Raw genomic sequence first — 24,868 nt, forward strand, 5'->3', positions numbered from 1 at the left:
TCGTTGTGGGATTCCTGTGATAGATCTCATGGCAAGCAGGGCCAACGCAAAAGTGCCTCGCTTCAGCAGGGGCAGGGAGTTTGTTTCAGAAGGGATGCCCTCTTCCAGTGTTGGCCCTCGGGTCTCCTCTATGTCTACCCGCTGTGGCCCATGGTGGGGCGTGTGGTGAGCCGCATTGCCAGGCAACAGGGCCAGGTGATTCTGGTGGCCCCGGATTGGCCTCGGTGCCTGTGGTACACGAATCTCTTCCGACTCTTGGTCGAAAGCCCTCTATGCTTTACCAGTCAGCCCCGCCTGCTCAGTCAGGGTCCCGTCATGATGCAGGCAAGGAAGTGCACTACTTCCATGCCGTACACTCGAGTCTGATACACTTTTGAGTTTTGGTGCTCCTCATTGGGAATATCGGCCACTTCAGCCTCGGTGACGGTTATCCTGACCTTCATGCAGGAGGGTCTCAAGAAGTCTCCTTCCCTGAGCTCTTTGAAGGATCAGGTGGCGGCCTTGACTTGTTTTTGGGGCTGTCTTCATGGTGTCTCACTTACTGCGCACCCTAATGTGGTCCGTTTTCTCCAGAGGATGAACCATCTTCACCCACTGCATTTGCCGGTGGTCCTGAATTGGAATTTGAACAACATGTTACGGGTTATGCAGCATCCCCTCTTTGAGCCCTTGGATCATTTGTAGTTGAAGGACATCACATTGAAGACAGGGTTTCTGGTGGCTATCGCTTCAGCTAAACCCATATCGGAACTATAGGCTCTGTCATGCAGGGAGCCCTTCCTCCGGTTTGTGGAGGCGGGAATCTGCATTTGCACAATACCATTGTTTTTGACCAAGGTAGTCTTGTATTTCATCTGAATCTGTTTTTAATGTTACCAGCCTTTCGCCAGGAAAACTACCCAGCCAATTTCATGGCGCTGTGTTGTCTGGACGTCCACCGCATCCTTATTCGTTACCTAGAAGTCACCAATGGCTTCCGTCATGTTGATCATCTTTTTTTCATTTTTTGCTGGTTGCAAGAAAGGTGTCAAGACCTCGAAAGCCATGGTGGCCCGCTGGTTGTGGGAGGCGATTGCTATGGCATATATAACCTTGGGAAGGTCTCCTACCTTGCAGATTTGGGCCCATTCCATGAGAACGCAAGCAACCTCCCATGCCGAGTCTTGGTTGGTGGTGTTGGAAGACATTTGCAGAGCCGTCACATGGGCTTTGGTTTATACCTTTGCTAGACATTACAGGCTTGATGTGATGGACCATCCGGATGTGGAGTTCAGCACGTCAGTACTGTCTTCGGGTTGGCTCTGTCTCACCCTACTTGACTGCTTTGGTACGTCCCACAAGTCTCTGGATTGATCTGTGGGACGCTATGGAAGGAAAAATTAGTTCTTATCTGATAATTTTCTTTCTATTAGTCCCAACAGATCAATCCAGAGGCCCGTCCTGCAAGGTTCTGTTGGTTTCCAGTTGTTGGAGAGTTCTATTTAGTTTCTGGTTCTGTGCAGGTTCCATCGTTTGGTATGTAAAAAAAAAAAAACAGAGACAAGGCTTCATAAGAAGTAGAAAAATAACAATTGAATAGTTGAATTACAACTCCTGCTTGGGTGGTTGAGGTTCCTAATTGAATTGCATGGATGCAGGAGCATGTTCATCCTGTTGCATTTCTGCTTTTTCCATGGCTTTGGTATCGACAATACTGAGTGTGACAGAACAGTGTGTTTTAAGCCTGTAAAACTGAAGTGTATTTCTCTAGTTTGGCCAGCAGGTGGCGCATGTTTGTTTTGAAGCTGTTGCAGAACCAAGACTATTTTCTTTATTTAAGCCTTTTGGAAAGGCAGTCTTCAATATACTTTCAAAGATTATTGTTCTGGGTTCTGATTGGCCCAGGAGCTCATTTTCATGTGGATTTTACTGGCTTTTCCCCCCAGTCTTAGCCTGGGAGAAGAGAGAGACAGATCTTTTTGCTGAGGCCCTGTGCTAGTGTCGAGCACAAGCAGCAGGTGCAGGTGGACTTGAGCTGTGCTGGAGGTAGACCCTCTAAGTGGCTAGGCTTTCGTGACACTGAGGTTAACTTGGCTGCACATGACCACATATAGCAAATCTTTGAAGTTCTATCTCCACTTGCTGGTAGAGGGATATAACCCACAAGTCTCTGGATTGATCTGTTGGGACTAATGGAAAGAAAATGATCAGGTAAGAACTAATTCCACCACCCCCCAACCCCTAATCTTTTGTATCAAGTTAAACGTTCTACACTCCCTCAATAATAGCCAGCTGCATCCCAGATTTATTACCAAATTAAAAATGACGCCATTGTAAGCATCGCCACATAAAATCCACCTGGTCCAACGGCCAGTGCCCCAATTCCTCCCTAACAAAATTTAGCTCCTTCCACACCCTAACACTCTGATCCCTCTGATGCCTCTGTTCCAACTGAATAAGTTGCTCATGAAGCCTGAGATGTGTCTGTACCCTCTCTTTTTACTAATGAGCCCCCCATTTCACCAAGTGTCCCCAAACCACTGCCCTAAGGAATCACATAAAATATTGTCAGATGCTGTTCCATTATCATTATCCAGAATATAATTCTGAATAACCAGCCGTATTATATCATCACAAACCTTATGATCTCCAAGCAAACATTCATTAAGACTCCAAAATCCCGTGGGATGTGAGCAATCCTCAAGAACCAATTCCACCCACACTGGTGAGTGATCAGAAACCTGCATCAGCTCTATATTAACATCCTTAACCTGTGTCTATAACCCACGCTAACACCATATTAGATCAGTCCAGCTGCGTGAGAGTAAAAAATATAATTGTTAGTAGAGGGGTGGTGTAAACGCCTCATCCTTTAATTAGGCAAGAAGAGCCTTCCTATGTCTCTAGTTATAATGTTCTCTACCTCTAGAATTATCCCATACCCCATCTGGATACAAATTAAAATTCCCTCGCATGATAATTTGCCCCCTCTGAAACTTCTGTAAAGGTGTCAAAAGAAATTGGAAGAAAGAGCCCTGATTCTGATTGGGAGCATATAAGTTTATAATTGCAACAGGGATCCTTCAAATCCTACCAAACACTGCAATACAGCGACCTCATGGGTCCTTATAATTATCCACCACTTTAGATTTACATAATATAGCCACTCCCCCTTTTTACTACCCTCCATCAAACAGTGGATCCCACATATCCCAGATTATCGGTGTGCAAGAAGATGTTGATCTCTAGCCCTAAGGTGAGTCCTTTGCTGATAATATCCCACTGTAAATGTTTTAACTTATTAAACACAATACTCCTCATCCCTGCATCATTAATGTTCCAAAAACCCACTTTTAGCCTCTTAACATCTGTTCCCAAATCCCTCCTATCCCCCTCCTCAGAACCCCCCCCCCCCCCCCCAAACCCAGTGAACCATGCTGGCTGTCCTCCTCTGCCAGCCCACACCTTGAAGGAAGATTCCCCCCGGCCCCTGAGCAGGACCTGCCCATCCTAATTCCTCCCCCCCCCCCCCCCCCCCCCCCACACACACACAAACAAAGACAATTCCATCAATCAAATGCTCAAGCACTCCTTAGCACACTGACCAATTCCATTTGTACCCAAAGGCAGTTCAACAAAACAACTATAGCAATCTCAGCAAAAGTTTCAGCAAATCAGGTATCATTTGTCCCCTCATGTGGTACACTCTTAGATCTGCCAGCAACCTTGTGCCAGCCATCCAAATCCCTTCAGAATGCGGGGAGGAACTACCCACCAGTCCTCTCTCATAGGCAAATCTGTGCAGCCCATCTCCTACAACACTTTCCAAGCTTCTACACACATGGACTCCTTTCTGGACTTGCCCTCCACTGTAAACAAGAGCCAAAACGGGAACAACCACCAGTATCTACACATAGCAGTCTGTAAATATCGCATCACTGGCACAAACTCTTGGTGGCATTGCAATGTGACGCGTGCCAGATCTGGATAAATAGAAACTCTGCAGTTATTCCAAACCAGCTCCTTCTGAGCTCTGGCTTTACGCAAGATCTCTTCCTTTAGTGTGATCATGAAAGCAAATCAAAATGTCCCGTGGCCCCGAATCCCTGTGAGGGCCCACATTCAGATGTGTTCTATCCAATTTAATATGCGGGGTTCCGTGATGTCCACCCCTTGATCTTCAGATTGTAGTAAAAGTTTTGAGACAGTCCTGATAGTGTTCCACTTCTGGGATCCCCCCGGAACTTCAGATTATGTCTACAGAATCTGTTTTCCAAGTCTTCTATTAATACCAGTAATTCTCAGTGCTCCTGATGGTCTCGAAGTCCTGACTTCTCAATAGCTGCGAGGCTCCCCTCTAACATATCCGCCTGCTCCTGTATGTGCTCCATTCTAATCCCAATCTCATTCACATCCTGCCGGAGCTCCGTAAGGGCCTTTTGAAGATCACCATGCATCACTTGCATTTTTATTTTTAAAGCTTAATCCAGTTCACCACCTCTTTTCTTTGTGATTTCCTCCTCATTAGGCCCCAGATAACTTGCTGAGTCCTGATCTTCCAACTCACCAGCAACCGCTGCCATATTGGACACTTGTCTCTGGCACTGCGTCTTGATGTTCTATGATGCTTCACACTCTCAGGCAAATATTTAAACTTTTCCAGGAGTCTTTGGGTGTTCATCGCTACTCTCACCTACACAATGGTACTGAAAAGCCCTCATAGAGAAGTCTATGCACTGCTCCCACAGAACTCAAGCTTTAAGCGGCCATACTTGAACAGTGACATCACTTTTTCCTCTGTGATGGCTTTATTACTGTGGAGTGTGTCAGCTGTCTTTGGCTCTGCATCTTCGGTGCCAGAGTTCACACTTAGTAGAAGTTCAGGTTTGGCACCCTTCCCTTTGGGGCTTTGTACGCTGCTGCATTTTCTTGGCCAATGGGACTAGTGGCCTATATGCAGGGAGCAGCTATTCCTACCCGGAGGTTGATCCAGGGTGGACTTGCTTGGTGGTTTCTTTCAGGCTGGTTCCCTTATGTTTGCCTTCAGGGGCCTGGGTGCACAGTTCCTTTGCTGGTAGCTGAAGGGATTTTCTTCGTTGTCAGGCTCTGCAGCCTTTGCTCTGGATCGCGAGCTTTGCCTGGTTTGCATCTGGCAGTTCTGAGGACTTTTACTCCTTCCTATTCCCTTTCCCTTGTCCTGCTCTTGGACAGATGGGTTGTGCCTGGGTTATGGCTGGTAGTCAGCTCCCCTGGTCTCCTAGGGAAAGGTTAAAAAAAACCCACCAAAACCCCCACCAAGGAGCTTGTTACCATGATTACGGCATTGGCATCACAGCATGGTTCGCAGTCCTACCTCTTTCCTGTAGTGGAACTAGTTCTCTGCAGGGCTCAGGGGCTTGTGCCTCCTCAGGTGTGGCTGGTTTGGGTACCCCGTTGCTCCTGTTCCAGCCATACTATGTCTCATGGCTGGCGCACAGCTCTAGGGTGCAGGTACCTGTGTGCTCTCTCTGTTTCTTGCTTGCTCCACCAAGCTCTTTCCACAGAGGAACCTTCTGCTTGCCCCTGGGGTGTTCAGCTCAGTGGTTGAGTTTCACCTCTCTCTCTTGCCTTTTCTCCTCCAGTCAGTTTTAGTCCTTTCGTCAGCTCTGAACCATAACTGTGTCAGTCTCCGGCGTGGCACGGTTAATGAGACTAGCTGTTTGTGCCTTGTTTCCATGTATGAGTCACCTGAACTTTCTTACCCTGTCTTCCGGCTGTATTGCATTTCAAGACCAGCTGGATGTTCAGCTGTCCAAGGTCAGCAGCCGGTATGGCTGAGCTTGGCAGCGGCTCCAACTACCAGTTAGCTCTCCTAGCCGGCTTGAGGCTTGGCTCTCTGGGTCGCCTGCTACGAGACGTTTGGGAGTCATTTCGGCTCTTGGCATTGAGGGGTCTTGGCAGCAGCTTCCTGGGAGGCGTTTCGGCATCATTCTAGTGTCCGGCGTCAGTGGTAGGGAGCTGGGTCTCTGGTCTCGTTCTAGTGACTTTGTCTCCAGTCAGCTGGTGGTCGCTGGGGCATCCACTGATTGTATGGTGCAACTACTGCTGCTGTCTCTGAGACTTCTCTTCTCAGACTCTGGTGGGTTTGAATTCCATGCCTACATGTTAGCACTTAATGGTCTGGCTACCTGGGCTGTGGGGCTAGGCTGCTGTTGCTGGTCCTTGTCCCCCTGGCATCTTGTGTACCTAGTGCCCTATTCTTCATGGTTCTCTTTCACTTCCTATCTAGTATGTTGTGTTCTTTGGCTCCCATCTGTGCTGGCCCTTGGTGTCTCTCCATCTGGAGGCAGTCTCTTTAGACGCTGGGTAGCGGAGTTACAGGCATTGTCTTGCCAGGCTCCATCCTACAGTTTTCGGGGGGGGGGGGGGGGGGCTGGGGCTGTTTCTCTTGAATGGCTCTGTCCTTCCTTCCTGCAAGGGGTGCGTTGTTTTGATTTTCAGCCCATTTCTGTTCCTTCTTTTGTAGGGATATTTAGCTGGTGGCGCTTCATTTCCTTCACAGTTTTGGTATTCAAGGAATTTTGTACCGTGCTATTGGGTTTAGGCATTCTGGGCTTCCCTTTCTTTGGATTGGTGGACAGTCTTCTGGTCTGTGGTGTTTGATGGCTTGTGGCCACCTGTTCTTCAGTGTGCATGCTGACTTGTAGGGGCACGCCTTTCGCTCTCTAGATGTTCTGGGGGGCTCAAACTGCTTCATTTGGCTCAGTCGCATTCTCAGGCTGCTTCTTTTGGCTAAGTCGGAAGCTGTTCTCTTGCTGGCTCAGGCTGCTCAGTGACTGGGTTTTCTGCTCTCATTTCTTTGCAGCAGCTTAGTATGGCGGTTGGAGGCCAGGGGTGGTTGCAGCCTTCAGGTCAGCGGCCCATTCTGCAGGGATTCTATGGTACCCACTCTACTTGGGGACTACTTTGGAACATCCCACTTGTCTCTGGATTGATCTGTGGAATGGTAATGGAAGGGAAAATTAGTTCTTACCTGATAATTTTCTTTCCTTTAGTCCCAACAGATTGATCAGAGGCCCGTGCTTGGATTCTGTGACTACATGCTATGATATATGGAGGCAGTACATGCAAATCTCTCATGAATATTCATTTGTGGATATCCTGAAAACCTGACTGGCTGGGGTTCCTCCAGGACCAGGTTTAGGAACCAGTGCTCTAAAAGCAATGTCCAAAAATTGCTGCCATGCTGTAAAAGCAAGGTCTCAGCTTAAAAGTTTTTCAGTGGTTCTATCGCCACACAAGCGGGATACCAAGTCTAAAAATTATGGTTCCCTTGCATAGAACCATGGTGCCAAAAAACATTAGTGCGTGAAAGCATGGTCTCAAATAAAAAAAATGGTCCCGGATCCAAAAATTCATGCATAGAAGCGTGGGCTCAAGTCACAAACAGGAAGAGATGCTACACACTTCTTAAATCGGATGAGAGGTACATGAAGGAATATCACCTGCAGCAAAAAATTCCCTTGCAGAGAAGCACAATATTGGATCAAAAACATGACTTCCTTGCATTGTGTGAAGCTGGAAAACAGGATGAGAAGCCGTGCGCCTCTTAATGGCAATGCGATGATGCCACTGAGGGTCTGTTGGATATGTCAGATGGTTGGATTAGCAGAGGTCAGATAATTGAGACTGTACTGTAATTGAAGCCTCTTTCTAAGTCGCAGATTAAGAGAACAGTAAAGTGAGTTGCAATAATCCAAATATACTGAGAATATACAGCTTGGCCTCCACCCTGCCCAAGGTCGCAATCATCCCACAAGCATCCCGCAGTTACCTGTTCATGGTGCGGCCGCCGCTGTGCATCGTAAACGATATTCAACTACCTAAAACTGCTGCTGTAGATGAACGGGAGACGCCTTACCTGCTGCCGCTGAGAGCTGTTGACGTCGCCCGAGGCTTTCAACCAGCCGACTAAGGCTTTGACCGCTACCATATCAAGCGGCCCACAACATCTGCCTTAAATTGCCCATCAACAGAACAACTAGCCAATTACTTTAAAGACAAAATCATCAAACTATGCAATTCAGTTCCCCATGACGATGGCAGTATAGACAACTTTCTTGATGAACTAGATCCAGCCATGGACGAGATTCCTGCCGATCGCTCCTGGATGAGCTTCACATTTCTCACCACTGAGGAAATTTCTACAACATTATCCAGACTGTCAAAATCCCATTGTCACCTTGACTCATGCCCTAATTATCTAATGAAAAAAGCTCCACCTCGTTTCATTTCAGACCTCACCATTCACTTAAATTTCCTTCTTCAACAGGGATCCTTCCCCACTGAACACGCTGACATACTACTCACGCCAATACCAAAGAATATCAAGAAACCAGCAGGTGACATTACCAGCTATCGCCCTGTGGCATCCATCCCACTATTGACTAAAATGATGAAAAACAGAGTAACCTCCCAATTCAATGAATTAATTCAAAAATTCTCCATTCTACATGAGTCGCAATCAGGCTTTCGATCGGCCCACAGCACAGAAACTGTACTACTACCCCTAATATCCAAATTCAAGCTTGAAATTTCATTTGGAAATAACATCCTTCTCTTACAGTTTGACTTATCTAGTGCATTCGACATGGTAAACCATGATATTCTTACAAAATTACTGGATAAACTAGGGATTAGCAGGAATATCATCAAATGGATAAAAGGTTTCATCACCACTAGATCTTATCGAGTCAAAACAACTTCATCAACCTCGTATCCTTGGTCTTCAACATGCGGGGTACCTCAAGGATCGCCTCTATCTCCGATCCTCTTCAACCTCATGATGATCCCGTTGGTCAAATCCCTATCCAACTCTGGCCTCAACCCCTTCATTTAGGCAGATGACGTCACTATATTCATCCCATTTAAATCCAATTTAGCAGAACTTTCCGATAAAATAACCAATGGAATGAATATCTTAGCCTCCTGGGCCAATGCTTTTAAGATGAAATTGAATAAGGAGAAAACACAGTGTCTAATCCTCTCATCCCAACTCTTTGCACCCATCCCAACCACATTCTGCACCCCAGATGTCAAGATTCCCATATCTGACAAACTAAAAATTTTAGGAGTAACATTAGACAACCATCTAACTCTGGAAAATCATGCAAATGCCACAACAAAGAAAATGTTTAATATGATGTGGATGCTGAAACCAATAAAATCTTACCTTCCTTTGAACACCTTCCGTAACTTGGTTCAATCCACTGTATTGACATGTGTTGATTACTGTAACAGCATTTTCTTTGGCTCCAAGGCCCAAATTCTGAAAAAACTTCAGATTGCCCAAAATACGGCTGCCAGACTTATTTTTGGTAAGTCAAGATTTGAGAGTGCAACTCTTCTCTGTGAAAGACTCCATTGGCTTTCTATTACTGAACGAATACACTTCAAAGTCCACATGCTGATTCACAAGATTATCTACGGAGACGCCCCAGGTTACATGTATAATCTGATAAACATACCAGCTAGAAACAGTTTAAAATCTTCTAGAACATATCTCAATTTGCATCTTCCTAATTGCAAAGGACTTTAAGTACAAGACATATTATGCATCCAACTTCTCTGTAATAGGCAGTCGAATATGGAATGCCTTACCAAGATCCATTTGAATAGTCAATGACCTTCTACCTTTCCGGAAGTTGCTAAAAACTTACCTCTTCAATCAAGCTTACACAAATAACCTGAATTAAATAATAAGTCCATGTGTACCACTAGACCAATCCAAGAATTCAGAACCGGAATGTACTTCCCTATTTTTCCTTTAACATACTCCCTTTTTACCCACCTCCACACAATCTATTATATCCTTCTTCTTACCCCTCCCCTACATTTTCCCTATAATAACTACATGTTATTATAATAACTATGTATCAATTTGTTATCCTGTTTTACAGCCATATTGAACCATTCTATATCATTTTGTTAACCCATTTTACTATGTAAGCCGCATTGAGCCTGCTATTGAGTGGGATAGTGTGGGATACAAATGTTACATATAAATAAATAAATACAAACTGCCTGAGCAATAGTTCTAAAATTTACAGGACTTGAAGAAAGATCTAATAGACCCGAGGCGACACAATACAAAAACTTTTCAGCTAGTTCATTTATCTGGTATTCAAATGTTAACTTGGAATTTAAAATTAGTCCTAATAACCTTGATTTTTCATCAGATTTAAGAGTAGCTTTAGAAGCTAAAGCTATATTGACCTTTGAAGCCCATCGCTGATCACCAAACCAAAGTAATGTCTTTTGAGTAATTTAAGAAAATTGTTTTCGCCCAATCTTCTACAATATTAATAAAATGTTTCCCATTTTGAATACTATCGTCTAGAGTGCTTGAATCTGGACAGAGTGCAAAAATATTGTCCGCATAAGTCAAAGAAAAAATATTCAATGTAGATACCTCCCTAAGGGGCTTAGATATATATTAAACAGTTGTCGTGACTTTTGAATTCACTTTGCATGCCTTATGTGCTACCCTTTAGTGTGATGGTTCTACTCCTGATTTTTCCACACTAAAACCTCATACTACATTGATAATAAAAGCATGGAAAACTGGGAATAAACTGCCCTGCTAAAGGATAATACAACTTGCTGCATTGGTCTTTGAGTGGCATTTAGCTTGGGAGCCACCTGCTTTGTTATGCCTGACTCTGTCCTGCCTGTGAACAGAAAAAAGCAAAGTTGCTTAATTGAAACATGAGGTTTTTTTTTTTTCTAGACAACAGGATTTATAATGCACACAATCCCTCCCACCTCCCTGAGAGTTGCATTCCTTCTTGAGCTATTGAACTAACTGAAAAGGTGAGGGAAGACACTTTCACATGCCAATAACTTTACAGCTAGTTCTGAGCTCTGGAAGAGGTGTTCGTGCTGGTGCAGTGTGATGATATCACCCATTTTTGTTCTTGATCAACCTGATTGCACTAAAGTAATTATCAGAAGAGGATAAGGCTAGCAACCTTTGACACACTAAGTATACTCTCTTGGGGTTTGGGGGAGGCAGAGAAATGGGAGATTATAATACAAATAATCAAACTAAAGTTAACTGAAATTTTCCATAAAAGATAAAATTTCATGAACAAGCAGTTTTGATTTGAAGGGAGAACAGCTCAGAGGAAATATGAGAAAATACTTGTTTACTGACATGATGGCAGAGCTTGAAATGACCTACCAGCAGAGGTGGTGGAAGCCATTACTGCGACAGAGCTGGATAAACATAGAGGATAATGATAGGAAAAGGATTGGTAGGTTACATTATCTATATATATAAAAGGCAACCCCAACGTTCTATGAAGCCTCCAGCTGGAAGTGTGAAGCGCCAGAGATATCCGGTTTCCCCATGAGTGAAGGAAAACAGCACAGCACGAAATCCCTCTCTCTGTAACAGTGAAGGACTCAGAGGGGGGAGGAGAGAGATGCCCTCACACTCTCTGTAACACAAACACAGCACAGCAGGAAACAACACTGAAGGACTGGACTCGGAGGGGGGAGGGGAGGGAGAGAGGGCAGAGGGCAGGGACACTCCCACATGCACACTCTGAAGAAAACCTTGCTAGCCCCCGTTTCATTTGCATCAGAAACGGGGCTTTTTTACTAGTAGCAAATAATTAAGCATTTTTTCTTTTAAGAAGAGAGGCTATGGGAGAGGTGATCAGGAGATAAGGGATGTCAAAAGGAAATCTGATATAAAGCAAGGATTGACAAATCATGGGTATAATAGCAACTAAAATTTTCCCTGTGGTGCCTAGGACTTTTGTGGCTTCACTTTGGTGGCTAGTGCTACTGCTGAATCAGGAGCTCTGTTCTCATCTGCACTGCATGGTTTTCACTGAATTTTGAGACCTTACAGTCTAAAACCAAAACTGGAGTTCCTGCATTGCATCGCTCAAGAGTCTCATGGTGTCAGTAAGGAGACAGTTTTGTTTTGGTGATGGCAGCCTTTAGCAGGCTTCAAGTGGAGGAGTGGCCTAGTGGTTAGGGTGGTGGACTTTGGTCCTGGGGAACTGAGTTCGATTCCCACTTCAGGCACAGGCAGCTCCTTGTGACTCTGGGCAAGTCACTTAACCCTCCATTGCCCCATGTAAACCTACCATGAGTGGGAAAGCGCAGGGTACAAATGTAACAAAAAAAAATGGGAATGGAAGTTGGGAGATCTGAGGAGAAGCTGTTTAAATCATTGGTTGAGAGAGATTGGAGTGGGTGGCTGGCTGGTTGGGGGAGTAGCAGAATGCTGGGGGCTGAAAAATACCTAAATAAATTAGGGGGAAGGGAAGTGACTGGGTCAGGGTTATTGTGGAAGTAGAGAAATACTGTGGGGCTTGAGGGGGGTGGGGCTTGAGGCTGCTAAAAATGAAGGGGGTTATGAGAGAGGGAATCTTTTCAGGAAGAGGAGGGATATGAGAGAGAGAAAGAGACATCAGACAGAGTGGAGGAAGTGAGAGGGACACTGCTGGGGAGCAGTCTGGAGCAGAGTAATTGGGTGAATTGATCTTAAGCTACTATTATGTGCCGTATTGCTGTATTTAAAACATAGATGGAAAGGTTTGTACTATCTAATTATTTTAGGTAGATCTCTCTTTACCCAAGAATTTCAATATAAAAATAAAACAAAGGAACTAAAAATTACCCTTTTTTTGTCAGTTGATTTGTTTGCTATTAAATTATACCTATTACAGTACATGTTTTAATTTGGATCTTATTTTTCTACCACTTTTTTAATTTGTAAGAGATAAAGCTGCACAGAGAGATAATGAAGAAGAAACAGCAGATGATCCTCGGAAACTTAAACCTGGAGAAATTGATCCAAACCCAGAAACAAAACCAGCCAGGCCTGATCCAGTTGATATGGATGAAGGTAAACCTATTTAATCAACTCTTCCTTATCAGAAATAGGCTGACTTATCTTAACATCAGTAGTATCTTTGGCTCTTTGTTAGGCTCTTTGTTATGTGAAGTGCAGTTTCCTTGTCAGCAGCAGCAGATGAATCCAGATGTGGGTTATGACCAACTACCAGCAGGTGGAGATAGCACTGAATTGAATTCTCAGATAGGACTGTATTCTTGGACGGTCTATATTCTCTATCTCCTGCAGGCGGATGGACAGCCTCTCACAAGCTCTTGGCTTGTTCTTCTGCTTAGTTCCTGTTTTGAGTTTCCTAATTCAGTTGATCTTGTGGGTATAGGCTAGAGGTGCCTATTTCTGGGTTACACCTGATAGTACCAGGTCCCTACCCTCCCAGTAAGCAGACGGGGGTGAGGGGGGGGAATTTCATGGGCAACGGACCCAAAAAAAAATTAGCAGTTTGACTGCTGGTGCTGCTGAAATTGGAGGGGGAGGCTTTCCTGGTCTGCTCTCAGCTTGGCTTCTGCAGAGAAATGGCAGACCTCACTCCTCACCAGTTTGTGGTGAGTACTGCTTTAAATTTGTTATTTTCTTGTTGGGCTGCGCTTGTGATTGCAGTTGTCAATGGCTGCAGATTTAGTGAAGCACTGCAGCGCCAGGGCAGTGTTCCAGTTGCACGGTGGGCTCCGAATCGGCCAGAAGTGTGGCAGAGATGGCGGGGCATTCATTTTTCCGCACAGGGGATGTACTGCCGTATTCTTCTCTCTCCCTCGCAGGCATGGTGACTCCTGCAGCCATCGTGGACAGCCGCCACTCTTCCACTGAAAAAGCAGGCTCAGTTGACAGTGGCATCGGAGTTTTCTCCCTCACGAATGGGTTCTGCTGATTTGGTTGGGTTTCAGATGGGCTCTGCTGTGCTGGATCCCTTTTCTCCTGACTTTGTTTTACTGTCCCATCAGGCGTATCTCCTCAAGCGGTCCCATCAGCCACTTGGTTCTCAGGTTGCTCTCTGATGGGGCAGGGGAACTTTTCCTCTAAGAGAAGGAGAATGGAGGTCTTGTCTGAGGGAGAAAATGTCTCACCTCATTCTCCTGGGTCATCAGAGGGCGCTGGCTCGGCTGTCATCATGTCTTCCCCTTTCCCCTGATCCTCTGGAAGAGGGGAAGCTCATGGCAGATGAGGCTGATGACACCACAGCAGTCCAAGTTTTATGTAAGGAGGCATTGCCTTCATTTATCACTAACGCTATGGAGGTACTTAATATTGAATCCTGGGAGGGTCTGGCTCCAGCGGTGGCTAAACCTAAGATGGTTAGCATTGAGTGGCTACCTAGGTCCTTTCTGGTTCATGAGGCCATTCAGGAATTAATTACAGCTCAATGGTCCACTCTGGATGTCAGTTTGAAAGTGGAGCAGGCTATATCCCGTCTTTACCCCATCTGTGCTGAGGAGCTGGATAAGTTAAAGCTGCCCACTCACTAATGATACAGAGGTTCTCCGAGGACAAGCAGGCTGCTTGTTCTCACATGTGGGTCGACGCCCGCATCGGCCCAGGAATAGGCATTTTGCAAGCAAAATATAAAAAACGTTTTGCCAGAGTCTTCTGGCGCGCGTGCGCGGACCGATTTCCTGCCCGTCGCGTGAGCTTGTTCCCTCAGTTTTCGTTTTTCCGCATTGAGGTGCGGTAGGTTTTTTATGTCCGCTCCTCTCAGGCCCAGGAAAAGAGTCTTAATTTTTTGCTATTTTGTTCATCATTTTTCTTTATTATTGTCAGTTCTTTACTCTTTAAAGTTTCCTTTGTTTTTCAACACGTCCGGCTTATTCCCTAATTTTTTGTGCCCTTTTTTCCTTTTAACAGACACAATTGCGTCTTTTGATTTCGCCAAAGCCATTTTTTCTTCCATGTCATCGAAGACACCCAGCGGCTTCAAACGTTGTACTCGGTGCAACCGGACCATCTCAGTAACCGATACCCACGCCTGGTGTATCCAGTGCCTTGGGTCCGACCATAGCCCAGATGCTTGTAGTCTGTGTCTTCGTGTGAAGAAACGGACCCAAGCGTCTCGAGAAGCCCAACAAGAAAAGCTTTTTGGGGCTCGGTCCGGTCCTTTAACATCGACATCGATACCGAGGTCGGCGGCGTTGACATCAAGGGAAGCATCGACGTCTGGAGCGGAGGTAATGGCTGCTGAAAGACCAATTCACGCTGGGAGCAGTGAGGCATCGAGTGGGTCTCCACCTGCCTCGAGGCCTCCTGTTATGCAGGCTCCCCAGGACTGACCTTCGTTGGACCTGGCCCCGAGGAGGCATGAGGATTCCACATCCTCCTCATCGGTACCGAGGAGTCTCTATGATGGGCGTCGAGTGAAGGCGAAGAAGCACCATCAGTGTTCTTCTTCGACACACGTTGCTGGGAGCTCTGGGGCGTCGAGGGAATCGGCACCAGAGAAGCGTTGGCGCCAAGAGGATTGCTCCCCCTCTATTCAGGAGGTGCCGATGCGTCGGTCTTCTGGCAGCCCGGTGCCTGCTCCCGAGCCTCGACAGATTCTGCCACTGGCTCCTTTATCAACCCCGCAGCCTTATCCGACGGCGGCTCTCAACGAGCGCGTTAGGGCCCTACTTCCAGAGCTTCTGGAAGGATTGCTGCGCCAGTCAGCTTTGATGTTAGGGGTGCTTGCGCCTTCCATACCGTCTGCTGCAGCGGCATCTGGCCCTTCACCTGTGGTGAGGTCCCCGACCTCGGTGCCGCCTGCCACCCAGGTCGACTTCCCTTCGACGTCAGTGGAGGAAGCTTCATCGCAGTCCAGGCGAGCATCGACTTCTCAGCACCGCCATCGAGGACGTCGCTCCTTGGCGTCGAGGCAGGCTCAGTTTCGGACTGCTCTGAGGGATGTCTTATCCGATACTGAAGATGAGCGTTTGTGGAAGAGGAAGATCCCAGGTACTTTTCTTCTGACGAGTCCTATGGGATTCCCTCTGAACCTTCCCCTCCACCAGAAAGGAGACTTTCTCCATTGGAGACTCTATCCTTTATCTCCTTTGTCCAGGAAATGGCTGCTGCTATTCTCTTCCCTATGGAGGTTGAGGATGAACCCAGGGCTGAGATGCTCGAGGTCCTGGATTATCCTTCTCTGCCTAGAGAGGCTACAACGGCTCCTTTTCATAATGTACTGAAGGAAGTCCTTATGTGAAACTGGTCGTTCCCTCTGTCTAAGCTCAATCCCAATATCGGATCCACGGTGAACCTGGATTGATGAGGTCTCAGCTACCTCACAATTCCATGGTGGTGGACTCCACCCTCAAAAGAGCCAAGAGCACTAGGGACTATGCCTCGGTGCCCCCAGGCAGAGAATCTAGAATCTTGGACTCTTTTGGGAGGAAGACGTATCAGGCCGCTATGCTCGCTACCAAGATCCAGACATACCAGCTCTTCACAAGCGTCCACTTGCGGAACTCGGTGAGGCAACTCTCCAGCTTGGTTGATGCACTCCTCCCGGAGCAGGCCGAGACTTTTCGCCAGTTGGTCAGGCAGCAGAAGGCGTGTCGAAAATTCCTGACACTTTTGATGTAGCATCCAGGATCGCTGCCCAAGGTATAGTGATGCGCAGACTTTCATGGCTGCGTGTCTCGGACCTGGATCATTCGGTCCAGCAGCGGATGGCGGATGTTCCTTCCTGGGGGGATAACCTTTTTGGTGAGAAAGTAGATGATCTTGTTGACCAGATCAAGAAGCACAATGATGCTATGTATTCTCTCTCCCGCCGGGCGTCTTCTGCTACTACCTCCTCATCTAGGAGGTTTTTTTGGAGGGAAGAGGAGTGCTCCCTATTCTAATGCTAGGTGTAGGTACACTTCTGCTTCTCTGCAGCCTGCCCAGGCTTAGTCCCAATGCGCTTGTTCTCATCAACTGCATGCGCCTAAGGCCACTGCGGCTCCCCAGCAAATGCAAGGTCGGGCTTTTGACTGGCTCCAGTTCAGCATAGCCTCAGTAAATGTGTCCGTATTGGATGACTTGCCGGTTGGGGGGAGGTTAATGTTTTTTCACCAAAGGTGGCCTTATAACCTCCGACCGGTGGGTTCTTCAAATTGTCCGGTTAGGATACACCCTCAATTTGGAATCCAAGCCTCCAAATTGCCACCAGGAGCTCAGTCCTACAGCTCCCAGCACAAGCAGGTACTTGCAGAGGAACTCTCCGCCCTTCTACAGGCCCAAGCAGTCGAACCCGTTCCACCAGGGGAAGAAGGGCTGGGATTCTATTCCAGGTACTTCCTTGTGCAAAAGAAAACGGGGGATGCGTCCCATCCTAGACCTAAGGGCCCTGAACAAATTTCTTATTCGAGAAAATTTCAGGTTGGTTTCCCTGGGCATCCTTCTTCCCATGATTCAAGAGAATGATTGGCTATGCTCTCTGGACATAAAGGATGCTTACACACACATTTTGATACTTCCAGCTCACAGAAAGTATCTTCGGTTTCGGCTAGGAACACAGCACTTTCAGTACCGTGTACTACCTTTTGGCCTGGCGTCTGCGCCCAGAGTGTTTACAAAATGCCTAGCTGTAGTCGCAGCGTTGCTATGCAGACTGGGAGTGCATGTGCTTCCTTATCTCAACGATTGGCTGGTGAAGAGCACCTCGAAGGAGGGTGCTCTGGAGTCCCATGCGAATGACTATTCAGTTGCTGGAGCTGCTGGAGTTCGTCATAAATTATCCCAAGTCCAATCTCATTCCAGTCCAAAAATTGGAATTCATTGGAGTTCTGCTGAACACTCAGATAGCTCAAGCTTATCTCCCCGAGGCAAGGGCGGACAACCTTCTGTCCCTGGTGTCCATGGTTCGAGCCTCTCAGCAGGTCACGGCTTGGCAGATGTTGAGACTTCTGGGGCACATGGCCTCCACAGTTCATGTAACGCCCATGGCACATCTACATATGAGGTCAGCTCAGTGGACCCTAGCTTTCCAGTGGTTTCAAGCTGTGGGGGATCTAGCGGATGTAATCCAACTGTCCACCGACCATTCCAAGTTCCTCCGCCAGAGAAAGTGCAGACGACGGATGCATCTCTCCTGGGGTGGGGTGCTCATGTAGATGGGCTCCACACTCAGGGAGCCTGGTCCTTTCAGGAAAAAGGTCTGCAGATCAACCTCCTGGAATTAAGAGCGATCTGGAACGCTCTAAAGGCTTTCAGAGATCGGCTGTCCAACCGAGTAATCTTAATTCAGACAGACAATCAGGTTGCCATGTTTTACACCAACAAGCAGGGGGGCACCGAATCACGCCCTCTGTGTCAGGAAGCTGTCCAGATGTGGCTTTGGACTCGCCGTCACAACATGTTTCTCCAAGCCACTTATCTGGCAGGCGTAAACAACAGTCTGGCCGACAGGTTGAGCAGGATAATGCAACCTCACGAGTGGTCGCTGAACGTGGGCGTAATCCGCAAGATCTTCCGAGCGTGGGGCATCCCCTCGGTGGATCTTTTTGCCACTCAGATCAATCACAAGGTCCCTCAGTTCTGTTCCAGGCTTCAGGCCTACGACAGACTAGCGTCAGATGCCTTTCTACTACTACTACTTACATTGGGGGACAGGCCTTCTGTATGCGTATCCTCCCATACCTCTAGTAGGGAAGACTTTGCTGAAACTCAAGCAAGACTGCGGAACCAGGATCCTAATTGCACCCTTCTGGCCGCATCAGATTTGGTTTTCTCTTCTTCTGGAGTTGTCCTCCGAAGAACCGTGGAGATTGGCGTGTTTTCCAACCCTCATCACTCAGAACGAGAGGTCGTTTCTACATCCCAACCTCCAGTCTCTGGCTCTCACGGCCTGGATGTTGAGAGAATTTGCCTCCTTGGGTCTTTCAGAGGGTGTCTCCCGAGTATTGCTTGCTTCCAGAAAAGATTCCACGAAGAAGTGTTACTCTTTCAAATGGAGGAAGTTTGCCGTCTGGTGTGACAGCAAGGCCCTAGATCCTCTTTCTTGTCCTACACAGACCCTGCTTGAATACCCTCTACACTTGTCAGAGTCTGGTCTCAAGACCAACTCCGTAAGAGTTCACCTTAGTGCGATTAGTGCTTTTCATCACCGTGTAGAGGGTAAGCCTATCTTGGGACAGCCTTTAGTTTGCTTCATGAGAGGTTTGCTTTTGTCAAAGCCCCCTTTCAAATCTCCACCAGTGTCATGGGATCTCAACGTTGTTCTCACTCAGCTGATGAAAGCTCTTTTTGAGCCACTGAATACCTGCCATCTGAAGTACTTGACCTGGAAGGTCATTTTCTTGGTGGCTGTTACTTCAGTTCGTAGGGTCAGTGAACTTCAGGCCTTGGTTGTACATGCACCTTATATCAAATTTCATCACAACAGAGTAGTCCTTCGCACGCACCCTAAGTTACCAGTCATTTGTCTTCCAACATTCTTTCCCCGTCCTCATACCCGCCCTGGCGAAAGCAGTTTGCATACCTTGGACTGCAAGAGAGCATTGGCCTTTTACGTGGAGCGGACAAAGCCCTTCAGACAGTCCGCCCAGTTGTTTTTGTTTCTTTCGATCCCAACAGGAGGGGAGTTGCCATCGGAAAACGCACAGTCTCGAACTGGCTTGCAGATTGCATTTCCTTCACTTATGCCCAAGCTGGGCTGACTGTAGAGGGCCATGTCACGGCTCATAATGTTAGAGCCATGGCTGCGTTAGTGGCTCACTTTAAAGTCAGCCTCCATTGAAGAGATTTGCAAGGCTGCAATGTGGTCATCAGTCCACACATTCACATCTCACTACTGCCTTCAGCAGGATACCCGATGCAACAGTTGGTTTGGGCAGTCAGTGCTGCAGAATCTGTTTGGGGTTTAGAATCCAACTCCACCCCCCTAGACCCATTTTTGTTCTGTTCCAGGCTGCACTCTCAGTTAGTTGTTTATGGTTTCAGGGCCATTTTTCGGAACCTGGTACAGTCAATGGTACTAAGCCACCTGGATTACTGCAATGCACTCTTTGCCGGCTGTAAAGAACAGACCATCAAAAAACTTCAAACAGCCCAAATTACCGCAGCCAGACTCATATTTGGGAAAACAAAATATGAAAGTGCAAAACCCCTAAGAAAGAAACTACACTGGCTCCCACTTAAAGAACGTACCGCATTCAAGATCTGCACGATTGTCCACAAAATCATTTACGGTGATGCCCCGACATACCTGCTAGACCTCGTGGACCTACCACCCAGAAATGCCAAGAGATCTTCCCGCACCTTTCTTAACCTACACTTCCCCAGCTGTAAAGGACTAAAATACAAACTAGTACACGCGACCAGCTTTTCTTATATGAGCACACAGATATGGAACTCACTTCCAACTCTCTTAAGAACGATCAAAGAATTAACTAACTTTTGCAAATCCCTGAAGACTTACCTCTTTAACAAAACTTACCACGAGAACCCTACTACCCACCTTTACTCAGAGTGTATCTTTCTACAGCTGATTGACCAAATCCTCTTACCTTCATTGACTTCTTTGTAACACCAACTGTATTATTTAACCTGGAATGGCGATGCCATAACAGGTCTTTGTAAGCCACATTGAGCCTGCAAATAGGTGGGAAAATGTGGGATACAAGTGCAATAAATAAATAAATCTAAATTATGTCCTTGCCGTTGTGAGGTCCAATTGATCAATGTTCATTGTTTTGAGTGAGCCTGGTTGCTAGGGATACCCCACATGTGAGAACAAGCAGCCTGCTTGTCCTTGGAGAAAGCGAAGATACTTACCTGTAGCAGGTATTCTCCGAGGACAGCAGGCTGATTGTTCTCACAAACTTGCCTACCTCCCCTTTGGAGTTATTTGCTTCTTTTTATGCTTTTTGATTTAACTGAGGGAACGCGCTCATGTGACGGACGGGAAATCGGTCTGCGCATGCCTTATGCGCGCTGTATGCGCGCGCCAGAAGACTCTGGCAAAACTTTTTTTATATTTTGCTTGCAAAATCCCGATTCCTGGGCCGATGCGGGTGTCGACCCACATGTGAGAACAATCAGCCTGCTGTCCTCGGAGAATACCTGCTACAGGTAAGTGTCTTCGCTATACCTGATGAAACGTATAAAAGAAGGTATTGACAGAACAAAGATGGTTGACAGAACATTGTTGATATCTGATCATAAATCTAGAAAGGATAATGACAACAAGCTAGCATGTACCTTGTTTATGGTCACATGTCATATGGAAATTGGTAGAATACTTCACAAACACTGGCATGTTATACAAGTTATTTCCAACTTTTCTGAAAAAGAATTCATGGTGACATATAAAAGACAAAAGAGCCTGAAGGATGTACTAGCACCATCTGCACTGCCTGTTGCCCACGCTACTTTGAGCAGAAAAGTAATGGGACATTATCTTTGTGGTAATTGTTCCACCTTTGCAGTGAATGTTAAAACCAAGGTATTTACATATCCAAGGACAGGTGAGACTTTATTTTTCTAATTGTAAATCAGAAGGAGTGATTTACATAGTGATCTTCCCCTGTGGACTTTTATATCTCGGAAAAACTAAGAGACAATTGAAATGTAGAATTATAGAACACAGGAGCACTGTCACTTGTAGAATTGCAAAAAAACCTCTGCTTGATCACTGTGTACAGTATGGCAGTATGGTCATGTGTTTAATCAACTCAAATTTCTAGCCATTAATACACCTTCAGTCTCATGGTGGCAATTTGGATAAGTTGTTACTGCAAGAGAAACAGAGGTTTATTTTTAAAATTCGATATAGTTCAACCAAATGGTCTTAATTAAGAATCAGATTTGTCAGTCTTTTTATATAATATTTGTATACTAGACGTTTAGCCCGTTAAAACGGGCAATATTTTTTTTTACAAAATGTGATAATTCTCACCTCCATCCATCCATGTCCAGCAAACCTCCTCTCTCCCCTGCCCTGCCCTCCCGTCCAGCAACCCTGCTCTCTCCCTTGCCCTCCCCCCATATCCAGCAACCCTCCTCTTTCCCTTGGCCTCCCCTCGTCCACCAACCCTGCTCTCTCCCATGTCCTTCCCCCATGTCCATCAGTGGGAGGAAGTAGAAGAGTGGGGGTGGGGAGGTTGGGAGTGCAAAGGGTGAGTGTGGGAGAGAGATAGGGGAGGGGAGGGGCAGAGAGCAGGGGGGTTGTGGGAGTGGATGTGTGTCGGGTGGGCGGGGGTGGCTAAATCTGAGGCTGCATCAGTGGTTTTGTGTGTTAGACAGACAGTGTCTGTGTGTGTGTGAGAGAGAGTGATTGTGTCTGTGTATGAGAGTGACGGGGGGGGGGAGTTGGAGGGGTGTTTGTGTTTCTGGCCTCTGGAGGGTTGAGAGGCCAGCTGAGAGACATAATCTCTCTGAGATTGACAGAGGTGGGAGTGGGGAATTCAGAGGCTGCATCAGTGCATGTGTCTGTGAGAGACATATTGTGTGTGTGAGAGAGTGATGGGGAGGGGCGGGAGTGGCAAAGTAGGAGAGATTGTGTATATGTGTCAGAATGAGAGGCGGGCGGGGGTGGTGAAGTGGTAGGGGTTTTGTGGGGAGGTTTGGTGTGGGGTTCAGAGGTGTGCTGTATCAGTGTGACATTGACAGAGGGATGGCGGGGCTGGCAAACTGGAAGCCTGCATGAGTGTGTGTGTGTGTGTGTCACAGAGACAGATCGTGTGTATGTGTGTAAGTGAGGGGGGGTAACTGGGAGTGTGGGAGCGAGTGTGTGTGTGAGTCAGAATGACGGGGGATTGAGCTGCATCAGTGTGTGTGTCTGTGAGACAGTGTGTGTGAGAGTGACGGGGGCGGGAGTGGCAAAGTTGTAGGGTGAAGCTGCGCTGTTCTGCGCATGCGGGGCACGTCAGTCACTTCATTTACGTAAGAGATATGCTTAACCATCTGTTGCTGTTTTTAATTATTTTTTAAATTATCTGATTGTCATCTGTATGATTTGTTAGGTACCTTTTAAGTTGTTTATTATATACTAGTAAAAAAGGCCCGTTTCTGACACATATGAAACGGGCGCTAGCAAGGTTTTCCTCATAATGTGTATGTTTTGGAGAGTGTATGTGAGAGTGACTGTGTGTGATAGAGAGAGTGAAAGTGTGAGTGTGTGTGTGTGAGAGAGTGAGTCTGGGTGTGAGCGTGTCTGTGAGAGAGTGTGTGTGTGAGAATGAGAGTGTGTGCAATTGCGTATGGGAGACACAGTGTGATAGAGAGAGAGAGAGTGTGTTTCACACAGATACAGTGTGTGCGTGAATGAGAGTGTGTGTGAGGCACAGATTGTCTGTGAGACTGAGTGTATGAGACCAAGCGAGTATGTAAGTGACTGTGTGACACATAGAGAGTGAATATGATACAATGTGAGACATAGAGTGTATGAGAGTGAGAGACAGAAACACATTGTCTGTGAGAGAGAGAGTGTGTGTGTGTGTGACAGAGATACCTCCCTCCCTCCCTCCCTCTCTCTCTATGGTGTCAGGCCCCCCTCTTTCTCTGGTGTCTGAGATTGCTGCCACTGCACCTAAGCAATTGGTGTGCTGGAGGAGAGGAAGAGAGAGAGAGAGTGTGTGTGTGGGGTGGGGGGGATGTGTTGGAGGGGTTCAGCTTGGAAGAAGACGGGTGTGGGGGATTCTGGATGCGCTGCCAGATGAAAGTAAGTGAGTGTGTGTGTGTGTGTGTGTGGGGGGGGGGGGGTTCAGGAAGCAATGGCAGATGACAGAGTGAGGGAGTGTGTGTGTGGGGGGGGGGGCAGGGGGTACAGGAAGCGCTGCCAGATGAGAGAGTGAGTGTGTGTGTATGGGGTTTCATGAAGCGCTCCCATCCTTGAACCCCCTCCCCACCTCAGTCCCCTTCTCTCATTCAAGAACCCCCTCCCCAGTCTCTCCCATCCAAAAACCCCAGTCCCCTCCCCACCCGTCCCCTCCCCACCCGTCCCCTTCTCCAATCCGAGAACCCCCTCCCCAGTCTCTCCCATCCAAAAACCCGTGCCCTTCCCACCCGTCCCCTTCAAGCATCCAAGAACCCCCTCCCCCATCCTTGAACCCCCTCCCCACCTCAGTCTCCTTCTCCCATTCAAGAACCCCCTCCCCAGTCTCTCCCATCCAAAAACCCCAGTCCCCTCCCCACTCGTCCTCTTCAAGTATCCAAGAACCCCCTCCCCACCTCAGTCCCCTTCTCCCATTCAAGAATCCCAGTCCTCTCCCCATCCGTCCCCTTCTCCCATCCGAGAACCCCAGTCCCCTCCCCACCCGTCCCCTTCAACTATCCAAGAACCCCCTCCCCACCCCCTTCTGCTTCTCCCATCCATGAACCCCTCCCACCTCAGTCTCCTTCCCATTTGAGAACCCCCTCCCCCCCACCTGAGAGCCCCACACCCTTCTCCCATCTGAGTCCCTCCCCACCTACCAGCTCCATTCTCCTGCCGCCCAGGCCCACCACCCTCACTGCCTTAAAAAAAAAAACCCAATTTGAAGCACTGGAGTAACAGGCAGCAGCGCTTCGCGTCTGCCCTTCTACTAAAAATCTCTTCCACGACGTCATTGGGCCTTCCCACATTGAGTCCCACCCGCCCTCGCGGTAATTGGAAGTTACCTGAGAGGAGGGCGGGACTCAATGTGGGAAGGCCCAATGACGTCGTCGAAGAGATTTTTAGTAGAAGGGCAGACGCGAGGCGCTGCTGCCTGTTATTCCAGCGCTTCAAATTGGGTTTTAAAGGCAGGACAGCGCCGGGAGCGGACTCGCAGCACCCCCCACCCGCTGACATCTGGGGCGGAGCGCCCCCACCACGTCGCCGTCGCGCGTTGCTGAACTTGGGAGGGAGGGAGAGTGGTGCTCGGGCGGTCGGGGCGGGGCTACCTGAGGCGCGCGGCGCGGTTGGTAGCCAGCGTTTCCTTGCAGGGGGAGGAGTAGGGAAACACGCTCCGCGTGTTTCCCTACTCCTCCCCCTTCCTTGATGCGGTCCCTGCTTTCATTTTTCTGTTGGTTTTCCGCCCTCGACGTCATGACGTTTGACGCGAG

General features: G+C 47.5%; 1 protein-coding gene across 1 annotated transcript in view; it reads left to right on the plus strand.

Moving 5' to 3' along the window:
- CDC5L (cell division cycle 5 like) overlaps nucleotides 1–24,868 on the plus strand; it is a 253,851-nt gene that overhangs the window by 52,017 nt on the left and 176,966 nt on the right. The window contains exon 4 of the mRNA XM_030198760.1: nucleotides 12,756–12,883. Coding sequence (XP_030054620.1) covers nucleotides 12,756–12,883 — 128 coding nt within the window. The remainder of the gene's footprint in view (nucleotides 1–12,755; nucleotides 12,884–24,868) is intronic.

Source organism: Microcaecilia unicolor, chromosome 3, assembly GCF_901765095.1.
Source record: "Microcaecilia unicolor chromosome 3, aMicUni1.1, whole genome shotgun sequence".
NCBI lineage: Eukaryota > Metazoa > Chordata > Amphibia > Gymnophiona > Siphonopidae > Microcaecilia > Microcaecilia unicolor.